Below are 12,925 nucleotides of genomic sequence, written 5' to 3' on the forward strand. Positions count from 1 at the left end.
AGTGGGGCTGGGGCCTGATTCCCAAGGAGGAGAGGAGAGGCTCTTAACTCTTGAGGTCCTTACCTCCGCTGGCTGCCCACACTGTGGCCTTCCTCTGGCAGCTGGTGCTTCTTTGCTGTGGTAGGTGTTCCTCCCTCCTCCCTCTTCCCTCCTCCCTCCCACCCCATGATCTTCTCTGTGTTCACTGGGGAAAGCTTGAGGAATGCAGAAGATGGACTCTAATGAAACTGTCCAGAACCTCAGGTTGGAGTCTTCTAGAATGTGTTTGTAACCTGCCATTGTCTTTCATTCTAAGGGACTTTTTTTTATGACATGAAATCTCAGTCTGATTCTTTGAAAAAAATGTTATCTGCTAGAGTGAAGTAGAATTTCCTTTTAAGCTTGTAGCTGGGGATGTTTATATTCTTGCTTTTATTATTTGCTCTGTGTGTGTGGGGGGGGGGAGGGGGGGTTATGGGGAGGTACATTGTGTGGAGGCTAGAGGTCAGTATTTGGTGTCTTATTACCGTTCTCCACCGTTGTTGAGACAGTCTCTCACTCAGCCTGGCGCTCGCTCACCAGTCAGCAAGGCGCCTGACCAGGTGCCTAGGACCTGCCCTTTCCATCCCCGCATTGGGGGCCCAGGGGCACACTGCCATACTGCTTTTTTTTTTTTATTTATTTATTTATTTATTTATTTATTTATTTATTTATTATATGTGAGTACACTGTCACTGTCTTCAGACATACTGCTTTTATTTATTTATTTATTTATTTATTTATTTATTTATTTATTTATTTATTTATTATATGTGAGTACACTGTCACTGTCTTCAGACACACCAGAAGAGGGCATCAGATCCCATTACAGATGATTGTGAGCCACCATGGGGTTGCTGGGAATTGAACTCTGGGACTCTGAAAAAAACAGTCAGTGCTCTTAACTGCTAAGCCATCTTTCCAGCCCATTGTTTTTTGTTTTTAACCAGTGCTCCTTTAAAATACATACATATAAACAAACAACAATAATAAGTTTATGATCAATAATAATCATATTATTATTATGGACTATGTTACTTTGTATCTTAGGTTGACCTGGAACTCACAGAGATCTAACTCTGTCTCTTTAATAGTGTTCTTTGAAGAATTGGATTTGACACAATCCAATGTTTGTATTTTACCTAAAAACATTCATTCCAAGTCGGAGGTTCTGCTGTTCAGGAAGTCTTTTTTCTGTTTGGGAGCTGAACCTGGGCTCGTACGCATGCTCGGGAGACATTCTTGCCCCCTCTTGAAGTCTTGCATCCCTTCCTGGGCTGGACTGTCAGGCGGGTTCCAGTCATGTGAGGGGATAATGAAGGGAACTTACTGAGCTCGTTGAAAATGGAAGGCAAGGGCTGAGGATACAGTTCAGTGGTCAGGAGTGCTGGCTGCTTGCAGAGGAACAGGGTTCAATTCCCGTCACCCACATGGCAGCTCACACTGTTGTAACTCCAGTTCCGGGTCTAATGACTTCTTGTGGCTTGTAAGTGTACCAGGCACCCACATGATACACATACATGTCACACATAGCACATGTGAGCTAAACTAGACCCCACACACTTAAAATACAAATAAATAGTAAAAATAATCTGCATAAACCTTAAGAAAAAGCAGAAATACCTAATGTAATGTTTTTTTATTCGTCTTCATTTTAGATCAACAGGGGGTCCTTCAGGTCGAAGTGGGCATCGGATGGTGGCCTGGAAGCGACAGCTAATTCTTTTTGGTGGCTTCCATGAAAGTGCAAGGTTGGTACAGTAGATTGGGACTCTTGTGGCGCAGAGGGTAGAGAGGCCCACGAGCAATCATTCTGTCACGAGTGGAAACGCTGTCGCTTGCTTGCTAGCTCCCTGGGTGTGGCAGCCGCAGTGGCTGACAGCCACGTGAAGTAGTGAGGAAACCATGGGTCTGTCCTTACGTCATCAGTTACTGTGCACGAGGTCTTGGTTGAAGCCAGCACAGCCCTTCCCTCTTACAGACCAGTGGGGTTTTCCAGGGGTTGGGGGTGGCAGTCATTTAAAATTAGAACCTTTTACAAAACTTATTTTAAGACTCTTTAGGGGGCCAGAGAGCTGGCTCGCTGGGCGAGCACTTGCTGCTCCCCCAGAGGACCTGAGCTCAGCTGCCAGCTCCTGTGACAGCTCACAGCAGCCTGTAGTTCACCTCCAGGGTGTCTTGTGCACTCACACAAGCCTGTCTCACAGATAAGCCCCTTTTAAGTATAAACCTATTTGGGAAGCACTTAGGCAGACAGACAAAATGACAGTCCCATACTGAATGCAGTCACCATCTGTATTAAATTAGCTTGACTTTTAAATGCCACCATTTGGAGTTTTCCTTGAGAAAGTTATTTATTTTCAATTCACAGTAGATTTTTTTTTTTAACTGAAAGTTGAAGCTTGAAACCTGAGAAAACTGGATTATAGTAAGTCTTCTGGAAACCTGGAGGCTTCTATCCTCTGTGTGCTCGTCGAGAGAGTTTGTGGGTTAGAGGGGCAGCCATCAGTCAGTCAGTTGCCCTGGGTGTCTTAGCTTTTCTCCAGGCCAAAAGAGGCAGGCGATGAGCTCTGCCACCACAGCCCTCAGGGCTCACGGTGGCCTTGAAACCGGAAATGTGGATTATTCAGATTATTCATTGTCCCAAGCTGCACATGCTCCTCTATGTAGCTCTTCACAGCCACAGGCAGATGCTTTCTGTGACAGCCAGTCCATAATACCAAGCCTCTTGTCACGACCTCTGTGCTGAGTGCCTGAATCTCTGACTCTGAGCAGAGCTAGTGTTAGGTGGAGCTCCCTGTCATGCTTGTGTGGGGGTGTGAAGGGCTTTCCTGTCCTTTGGCCACCAAATGGGGTGGGATGCTCTGCCCAGTTCTTACCAGACTGTCAGTCTCCAGTCTTGACATCAGTTAGACTCACTGTCCATCTCATGGTGGCTCAATGTACCTATCACTGAGTAGGAAATGGACAACTTTCACAGTAAACTACCCTGTGCCTGCTATGGCTTTTCATTCTTTTGTAAATTCAGGGTCTACAAACCCTTTGATGGATGTACTTGAAAGCACATACCTGGGTGAAATACAAGTTTGCCATCCTGCTTTCTCCATCACTTCTGTGGTCCTTTTCTCCTCCCAGGGACTATGTCTACTACAGTGATGTGTACACATTCAGCCTGGACACCTTCCTGTGGAGCAAGCTCTCGCCCTCAGGCCCCGGGCCCACGCCCAGGTCAGGCTGCCTGATGGCTGTCACTCCCCAGGGCAGCATAGCCATCTATGGAGGTTACTCAAAGCAGGTAAGGGCCACGGGGCTGGGTTACAGGAGCCTCCACCCACTGCTCCTCAGTGTGTCACAGGGGCCTGCAGTGCAGTGTGAGCAGCCCTCCCTGCGCTAGGAGCCACAGTAGCGTGGCTCTGCTCTGCTTTAAAGTACAGGGGTTTGGTTTGGTTTGGTTTGGTATTGAGACAAGAGTTTCTCTGTGTAGCACTGCCTGTCCTGAACGCACTTTACAGACCAGGCTGGACTCAAAATCACTGAGTGAGATCAGCCTGCCTTTGCCTTCTGAGTTTGGGATTATGTGTGTGTGTGTGTGTGTGTGTGTGTGTGTGTGTGTGTGTGTGTGTGTGTTCGTTCACATGGGTATGGGTGTTTGTAGGTCAGGCATTAACATCAGGTATCTTCCTCAGTTGCTCCACACCACACTGTTTTGAGACAGGCCTCTCTCTCCTGGGACATAGCTTGCTCCTGCCATCTCCCAGCACTGGGACACAGATGCTGCCTGCCAAGCCTGGCTTTTCTGTGTGTCATGCCAGCCTCCCATGGTCACTGCTGTGAACAGTCTGAATTTACACTGTAGTCATTATGATGTCTCTGTGTCCGCAGTCAGCTGAAGCATTGTTTCCATTCCACTCCTTGGGAGTCCCTTCTGGCGTATGGAGTGTGTCTGCAGACAGTGGCTATCCACTTGCCCTGCTCCTCGCTGTGTGTTTGCAAGTCCTGATGTTGCCATGAATCAGAGATAGAATATTTTCACAAGAATTCTTAAATACATAGTTAACCTGAATTTTTTTTTTTTTTTTTTTTTTTTTTTTTTTTTTTTGGTTTTTGGAGACAGGGTTTCTCTGTGTAGCCCTGGCTGTCCTGGAACACACTCTGTAGACCAGGCTGGCCTCAAACTCAGAAATCCACCTACCTCTGCCTCCCAAGTGCTGGGATTACAGATGTGCGCTACCACACCTGGCCCTAACCTGAATTTTTAAGTGAATGCCTGCATGTCCCAAAGAGTCTGCCATTTCTGTTTTAGCTTACTTGTGTGATCATGTGTTCATACGTGTGCAGTTATCCCTGAATGTGTGAGCGAGTGTGTCTACATGTGGATTCGTGTGGGAGTCAGGTAGAGGTCAGTGTCAACTGTCACAAGGTTTACCTGCGGCCAGTGAACACACCCAGCTGTGCCACTCGTAGAGTGCCTTTTCTTCCTGTCGGCCTTTTTATCTCTTGTACTCAACAACCTTCAGTTCATTGCTTTTTTAAAAAAAAAATTAGGAATCTTTTATTTATGTTCCGACAATTTCATACATGTTTTAATGAGTCTAGCTGATACTATCCCAGCTCTCCCAGAGTCTCCCAGCATGCCCCTCAGCCTTACTGCACTTCAGTCTGTGGTTTGTAACCCCCTGAGTCCCAACTAGCACAGCTGGCCAGGATGGCGGGGAGCCTTGTTGGCTTGATCTTATGCTGGGCCTGTGCAAGTGAGCACGACTACTCTGCAGTTCACGAGTGCAGCAGCCCTCGTGTCCTATGGTGGCTTTTCACAGCACTCCTCCTGTGCCCCAGAGCACTCCTCTCCGTGCCCCAGAGCACTCCTCTCCGTGCCCCAGAGCACTCCTCTCCGTGCCCCAGAGCACTCCTCCTTGTGCCCCAGAGCACTCCTCCTTGTGCCCCAGAGCACTCCTCCTTGTGCCCCAGAGCACTCCTCCCCGTGCCCCAGAGCACTCCTCCCCGTGCCCCAGAGCACTCCTCCCCGTGCCCCAGAGCACTCCTCCCTGTGCCCCAGAGCACTCCTCCCCGTGCCCCAGAGCACTCCTCCCTGTGCCCCAGAACACTCCTCCCTGTGCTCCAGCCCTTACATTCTGCCTCCTCTTCAGCAAGGCTCCCCGAGCCTGGGTTGGTGGGGTTGGACTCAGTGTCCCGCTTAGGACAGAGCACTCAACTCAACAGCTATCTGACCACTTATGAGTCTCCATGTTTCCTGCTGCCTACGGGGGGGGGGGGGGAAGGGAGAGGGAGAGGGAGAGGGAAGTTTCTGTTACCAAGGTAGAAGACAGTGCTAATCTGTGTGTAGAAACAAATGCTTAGCAAAACAACAGCAGAGGTTTCTACCCTCAAGCCTCTGGCCCCTCAGCCATTAGCCTTTGACCATGTTTACTGCACCAGGCATGGATTCCCCTTGGAGCCGGCCTCAGGTGAGGGTGGTGGTTAGTCAGTTGCCCCCAGAACCTTAACGCACTCTTCACCTGTGGGCACATGGTGTCTCTGCATGGTCAGTATGAAGCATTCGGGGTCACCTCTTGTAACTCTGTTGGAGGCTTTTCTTCCCTCCCGTGACCTACATTGCACCTTCTGAGTATGAGAGTTAGCCAGCTAGTGAGGAAGTTTTCTATCCTGATTGGCTTCCAAACAGAGCGTGTGGTAGGGTTTGCCGTCATGGCTGGTGACTAAGAGCTTGTGTTGTTTTAGCTGTTTTTGGGGTCTCCTTGACCAGTAACTCAAATTAAGGTATCTTATCCCTGGCTCAGATTTCATTTAAAATTCCGTGTCTTCTGGGGCAGTCACTGTTCACACATGCGGGGCACCTGTGTTCAAATCCCACCCACCCACCTGAATTCATTTAGTTAGTTGATTGAGTTAAACAGCATTGAGCTTCTGTGAGGGTTCTCATGCACCCTGAGTTTTGGGGTAAACCACAGTCACCCCCTCCTCCCTCTGCTCCTCCTGTCATTGTGCTCAGGAGCTTTAACCCTAGTGTCCTCCCACCTCTCCGGGCACGCCCTGGCTTCCCTGGGACGGCTCTGAGCACTTGAGGTGGAACGTCGCTGGCCCTCTGCAGTCCCCATGCCTGCAGGTGGCATCCACATAGCCTTCTCTTCAGCAGAGTTCCTGCACTCACGTGCACATCAAGGCTCATGTAGTGAGGAGGCCCAGCAGTGCTGTGGTGCACACAGTGTCCTCTCTGATAGTGCAATAGATACTACGGACTGGGGACTTACAAAGGAAAGAGGTCATTGCTTTCAGCCCTCCTGGACTATGAAGTCACACTCTGTATAAAAAGAACTTAGAGGACTGGACATGATGGCTCATGGCAGATGGTATCACAGTGGTGGATCATGCAGGAGAGGAGACACCCAGGAAGCCGGAGGCCGGAGGGTCAGACTTGGCTGTATTCCTTAGGACTTGACTCATAGAAACACCCTGAAGGGCTGGAGAGATGCCTCAGCGGTTAGAGTACCGGCTGCTCTTCCAGAGGTCCTGAGTTCAATTCCCAGCAACCACATGGTGGCTCACAACCATCTATAATGGGATCCGATGCCGCCTTCTGGTGTGTCAATGTCTTAGTCCGGGTTTCTATTCCTGCACAAACATCATGACCAAGAAGCAAGTTGGAGAGGAAAGGGTTTATTCAGCTTACACTTCCACATTGCTGTTCATCACCAAAGGAAGTCAGGACTAGAACTCAAGCAGGTCAGGAAGCAGGAGCTGATGCAGAGGCTATGGAGGGATGTTCCTTACTGGCTTGCTTCCCTTGGCTTGCTCAGCCTGCTCCCTTATAGAACCCAAGAATATCAGCCCAAAGATGGTACCACCCACAGGGGGCCCTCCCCTCTTGATCACTAACTGAGAAAATGCCTTACAGCTGGATCTCATGGAGGCACTTCCCCAACTGAAGCTCCTTTCTCTGTGACAACTCCAGCCTGTGTCAAGTTGACACACAAAACTAGCCAGTACAATATGTGTGTGTGTGTGTATGTATGTATGTATATAATCTTAAGCACACCACACAGCAGACTGAGCGCTGCATTGGTCTCTGAGGACAGTGCCCCGGGGCCCACTCACCTCCCAGCTGCTGTTCTTGCCATGGCCTCTGCACAGCACAGATGGAAAGGGGATCAGGGTTGACAGGCAGGCCTGAGCTCAGCCAGAGACAGGACGTGGAGGACCTGAATGGTGCCTTGGTGGAGACGCTTCGGGGAGGGGGGGTATGAGGGATGTGTAGACTGCTTGGTCCTGATCAGCGTAGCATCTGCATGAACCTGGGTGAGAAAGGCAGCAGCTGCTGCCAGGACTGGTCGGGCTGCTGCTCACCTTCTTCTGTAAGTGGAAAGACTGTATGATCAAGAAAACAAGAATTTAAGTACAAATGTACAAGGAAGACACTTAAATGGGCTGGCACCTTCCATGGGTGAGCATTGTTCCAAGCACTGTCGTCTGCGGGGTGCTGAGTGGATGCGTGCGCCCTGCCTTCAGGGCCAACAGCCAGTCAGCATCGATGCTGGAAGCTCACATCAGTGGAGATCTGTGGCTGTGAGGGTCCAGGAGGTCTGAAAGGCAGTGGCATGCTTCTGTCCACACAGTGAGTCGGTGTGTCACCTGAAAGATGGATGGCTGGGGACACATGGGGGCTGCTGTTGGGTATTGCTAGACTGTGTAGACCTGTGGGCCGACGGGGATTCTATGGCAGAGCGTTCAGCATGGCTGGCCGTTGGTGGTGGCTTTAGAATCGGTCTGCTATCTCTGGGCTCTGTGGAGCTGCAGCTCCTCTCAGGCGCTGCTGCGGCATGGCTGGTCCTCAGGTCTCCTTTGTTTTGCAGAGAGTCAAGAAAGATGTGGACAAAGGCACGCAGCATTCGGACATGTTCCTGCTGAAGCCCAACGACGGGGGAGAAGGTACTGCTGTGCCTGAGGCTGGCCTGGCTATGTCCTTGGGACGGGTTGCATTTAGCAAAGCCTGTGTCTCCCTCTATCAAGTGGGAACTGCATGGTGTTTCCTGCAGCCTGCCTAGAGCCTAGGGCCAGACCACTCTTCTCTGGAGCCATTGGGCCGAGCTGCCTGTAACATTTGTGTTCTTAGGTATAGCCCTCAAGCTCAGAGGTCAGATGTGGGGAGCACTTAGGGAAGGGCCTGTGCTTTTCATTCTCAGGGCCCCCCTGTGAGAGCCATGTATGGAGAGATGTGTGAGAGATGGAGAGGAAGGAAGGAAAGGGTTGCTGCTCTCCTGCCCTTTCTTGATGCTTCAAAGAATGTGTTCTTACTCAAGCGCAGAAACATTACTAGAATGTGGAATTCTGTGGGCTTGGGTTCCTTGTTTACTGGGAACCATGGCCTGGGCTTTGGGGCTGAGGCTGAGCTCTGGTGTCAGGACTGCTGCAGAGCTGACTTGGGGGCCTCTGCTGTGAGGTGAGGTCAGCAGTGCGCTCAGATGCGCTCCTTCTCTGCTCTAGCGTTCTTCAGTGAGGTCTCTGAACTCACCCTCCCATGAGATTCCTAGGTGGCTGCAGTATCATGCAGTGGTAGGGGCTGGTGGCTGGTGAGATCATTTGTCACTGATGGCAAGAACCTAGGTTTGGGGACCTGAGACACTTGACCTTGGAGGCTAGACCATGTAGCCCTAACCTGTGTGCCCAGCAGCTAGCCCCATAGGAAGGGAGTCCTATGTTGGGAGTAGCATACTTGCCGTGCTTACACAGTGAAAGACGGTGGCCTCACTCTGTGCTGTGCGCTGGTATGTTTCAGTCTCCGGTCCTTCCCCACATGCCTACTGCTGTGATGAGTTGACTTGGTGACCACTAGCCAGTGCATGGTCACTAGCACTTAGTGAGGTGCCAGGCTCAGCTTTTCCTTGGAGAAGTAATGGTTAGACATTTCCCATGTCATACCAGGCCACATTGGCACTGTCGGGTGGACACACGCGGCACTGTCAGATGAATGTGGCACCTGTTGGAACGCAGAGCAGCCATCCCCAGAGGAGAGGGTGAGCTGGCTTAGGGCCCCAGGGAGGCATACCTCAGCCCATGATCCTCCTCCAGCAAGATGGTACTCCACATTGGTTTCTTCTGGCTCTCAGTAGTGGGTGCCAGGGTCCCTTAGAAGGCAGTGTCACACAGCTGAGCTTTGAGGACAGGTTCTCTGTGTGTCCTTTGTTGGTTCTCAGTGACCCCTCTCACCCCTTCCTCTGTTTTTCCCTTACAGGCAAATGGACTTGGACCCGGATTAACCCTTCAGGGGTCAAGCCTACTGCAAGGTCTGGCTTCTCTGTGGCTGTGGCTCCAAATCATCAGATACTGGTCTTCGGGGGTGTGTGTGACGAGGAAGAAGAGGAGAGCCTGGAAGGTTCCTTCTTCAGTGACATGTACATCTACGATGCTGCCAAGAGTCGCTGGTTTGCAGCCCAGCTGAAGGTAGCCCAGGCTCCCGGATCTTCCATATTATCCGTCTGTCTTCTGCCCACTCTCAAGCCTGGTTCCTTCCTTTTGCGGGCACATGTACTCCCGTGTAGGTCGCGGGTGAGACTAGGCTTGGGAGCTCCTTGGTTTTGTGGCCTGTTCCTTCTTGATGTCAGCCACCACTCCCTGACAGCTCCTGACTGTTGAGGTGCTAGGACATGCCAGGTTCTCTGTGGCAGTTAATGTCTATTACTTGAACCCATCCCTGGTTTCCAGTCATCCTTTTAACTGTCCTGCAGCTACTGCCTAGGACTTGCCTGGAACAGACAGATTAACAGGTGGTCGTCCATGAAGGACCCAGGCAGCTCTGACATCTATATAAGTGAACTGCTCAGAGTGCAGGAAGCTAGGGAGTGCCTGCTGTGTGCTCAGCCTCATGGACGGGTCTCTGCTAGAACACAGTCTTGCACGTGCTGGCCCCTGCTGAGGGGCACATCAGGTACAGGCACTCAGGGTCCCCGACACTGCAAGAGCACTGAGCCCACCGTGTAGGTAGCCTCCTATTTAAAGATTGCTTGGCCCTTGGGTTGCTTGGTCCTGATGTTCTTCAGGAGATGTCTGTGTGAGCTTCACACTGTGGCCTCTGGATGAAGTGGGTCTTGGGTCTAGAACAGGGAACTGACCCAGCCTGGCTGGAGGTCATAGCTGGAATATTTAAAGATAGCTCAGCAAACACCATCATGTGAGCATAGCATTTTGCCCAGTGATAGAGGCTGCTACAGAGTCACTCGGCTGCCCTCTGCAGAATGGCCAGAGACAGAAAGACATGCTGTCCTGCAGGGACCCAAGGGGAGGAGGGTGCTTCCTTCTGAAGTGCTGGTAACTGAGGGTCCTCCTCCTGGGCATGGTCTGGAAGATGAGTGGGGTACTGGCCCTCCTTTCAGCCAGTTCTGCTGTTGGCTAGGAGTGGAGTCTGTCCCTCCTGTAGATAAGAACTGAATGGATAGGATTTCCCAAGACAAGCCTCAGACATATACTGCCTGCCTGTTAGCCAGGCCTGGTCTTACTGGGTGCTTCCCAGTGTGGGAATTACTCAGGAGTTACTGTCCCTCCTTACAGTGATGGCTAGGAGTCCACTCCTGCCTGGCCCCTCCTGCTTCCCGGAGTGTTAGTTCTTGCTCCTGCACTGCTCCACTCCTTCCCGCAAACCTTTGATTGGCATGTTGGAGTGCAGGCTGTCACTGCCCTACAGTGCAGCTTGAGTTGTCTTAACAGGGCCCCAAGTCAGAGAAGAAGAAACGGAGGCGGGGCAAGGCAGAGGATCCTGAAGGGGCCACCGAACAAGAGAACGGGGGGAGTGGTGCCCCAGAGCCGCTGGAGATGATAAAAGAGGTGGTGTCTGAAGATGGGACAGTGGTCACCATTAAGCAAACGCTCACTCCCTCGGGGTTGGGGGTGCAGCCCCCTCCCAAGGCTGAAGGCAGTGCTTCGGAGGCCAGCAGCCCTGGACAGGAACCATGTCCACGCTCCAACGCCATGCTGGCTGTCAAACATGGACTGCTCTATGTCTATGGCGGCATGTTTGAAGCTGGTGACCGCCAGGTGACCCTTAGTGACCTCTACTGCCTTGACCTTCACAAGATGGAAGAATGGAAAACCTTGGTGGAGATGGATCCAAGTAAGCTGGGTGGGCGAGCCCCATTGTGATTGTGGGGTGAGAGTCTGTTCAAAGCCACCCCTGCCTTGTAGGGGTCCCTGTTCTTACTCTGGACAGGACAGGTTTCCTCAGGAAGAGCCTGAGCGTGGGGCAGGCTCACCTGGTGCACTCCTGTGTGCTCTGGCTGTCTGGGTGCTATCAGGGACAAAGTGAGGAGCAGCATAAATCCCTGGCACTGGGTCAGGCCTGCCACACTCACCTTCCTTCTCCCTGCCCTTGGTGCCTGGCACTCTGGGGTGGTAGCTCTCCATCTTTGCTCTGAAATCCTGACACAGTCATTTATCTCATCCTGATGTTGGTCCTTTGATAGTCTGTGTGTTCCTGGCTGACTTGGAACTTGCTGTGTAATCCAGGCTGGCCTCAGACTGAAGTAGCTCCCAGCCTCTGCCCCTGAGTGCTGGGATTAAAGGTGGGACCTGCCCGACCTGCTTCCATCGTCCTCTCTGAGACTCGAGATTAACCTGCATGTCTAGGGAAAGGCTCTGCCCAGAATGCAGGGGCTGTGGGGCCGGGAAGAGCCAGCCTCCACTCAGCTGCCCACAGCTAGGATGGCTATATGACTGGAGTTGGTGCCCACCACAGGGTCTCAGTACCAGGTTGCTATGAGGCCTAAGAGGCATATGCTATTCTGTTAATCCCAGGCTTCAGGCTAGAAAGTTGGGTTCCCATCCCAGTGTCTGAGTGGAATGAGGAAGAGGTTCTGTGAGGTGGTGCCAGCTCCCAACCTCTGTGCTGCCCCTGGACCTTAGACTGCACCCAGAACCCCATGTTGGCTATCTATGCTTTGTCAGAATCCCAGGAGTGGCTGGAGGAGTCGGACTCGGAAGAGGACAGCAGCTCAGATGAAGACAGTGCAGAGGGGGATGATGAGGACCAGGAAGAGGACAGTGCTGAGGAGGGAGCAGGTGAGAGCCACAGTCAGATGCACTGCGCCATGCTGCTGCTGCTGAGGGGCTGCTTGATGGCGCTTGTGTGGGGCGGGTCTAAGCAGGCTGCCACTCAGTGTACCCCACCCTGACCTCTGAACTGCCTGGCTGAGCAGCCTGGTTCTCATTCTTCCTTTTGGGATGGGAAGGTCCGCAGCACCCAGAGGTGGCACGTGGGAGCAATGCGAAGAGCGCCTGTCCCGGACTGAGCGGCACCGGCTGAAGCTTGCCCGCAACCAAGTGCGGCCCAGGGCAAAGGAGAAGAAAGTGTTGCCAGGAGCCCAGCCATGGCAAAGACTGGCGCTCTGATGACGCCGCTCAAGACAGTGCGCAAGCCAGACATTAGACTGACTGCGCGATGGTGTCAGCATCACTGGGGTCGGGCTGGGGGCGAGGAGGCCCTGCAGAGGTGCTCTTCTGTGGAGCCTTGGGTGCCCACAGTCTGATGGAGCTACCCTGCCTTCACGGTGGCCTCTGTCCACGCTGAGGGAAGGTTAGAGTGGGATGTGAATTTGAGGCCCACAGGCTGTGTGTTTCTGTCCTAATAAAACTGAGCTGTGTGCTCTAAGGTCTTTCTTCTCCAGAACAAGATGACTGTACCGATGATGTGCTATGTGTCAACAGACTGAGGTCCCCAAAACCCAGCAGTCACTTGAAACTGCTGTGGGGTGCTACAATTGCTCTGCAAGCTGGCCTTTCCCACCTGGCCTTGTTTTTTGGGTCTCATGGTAGAATATTCTGGATTCATGGATATGTCCATTGACTTCACTGCAGTGTTTTTCAGGTTTTTTCCTCCCTCATGTTTAGACATGTATTTTACCTT

At 51.9% G+C, this 12,925-nt stretch overlaps 1 protein-coding gene across 1 annotated transcript in view; it reads left to right on the forward strand.

The window, feature by feature from the left end:
- Positions 1–12,674, forward strand: part of Klhdc4 (kelch domain containing 4) — a 29,277-nt gene extending 16,603 nt beyond the window's left edge. Inside the window, 9 exon segments of the mRNA XM_052166739.1 lie at positions 1,677–1,769; positions 3,154–3,313; positions 7,887–7,962; positions 9,266–9,474; positions 10,735–11,137; positions 11,968–12,081; positions 12,252–12,278; positions 12,281–12,408; positions 12,410–12,674. Coding sequence (XP_052022699.1) covers positions 1,677–1,769; positions 3,154–3,313; positions 7,887–7,962; positions 9,266–9,474; positions 10,735–11,137; positions 11,968–12,081; positions 12,252–12,278; positions 12,281–12,408; positions 12,410–12,448 — 1,249 coding nt within the window. The 3' untranslated portion in view covers positions 12,449–12,674.
- Positions 12,675–12,925: the final 251 nt, after the last annotated feature.

This window comes from Apodemus sylvaticus, chromosome 21, assembly GCF_947179515.1.
Source record: "Apodemus sylvaticus chromosome 21, mApoSyl1.1, whole genome shotgun sequence".
In the NCBI taxonomy this organism is placed as follows: Eukaryota; Metazoa; Chordata; class Mammalia; order Rodentia; family Muridae; genus Apodemus; species Apodemus sylvaticus.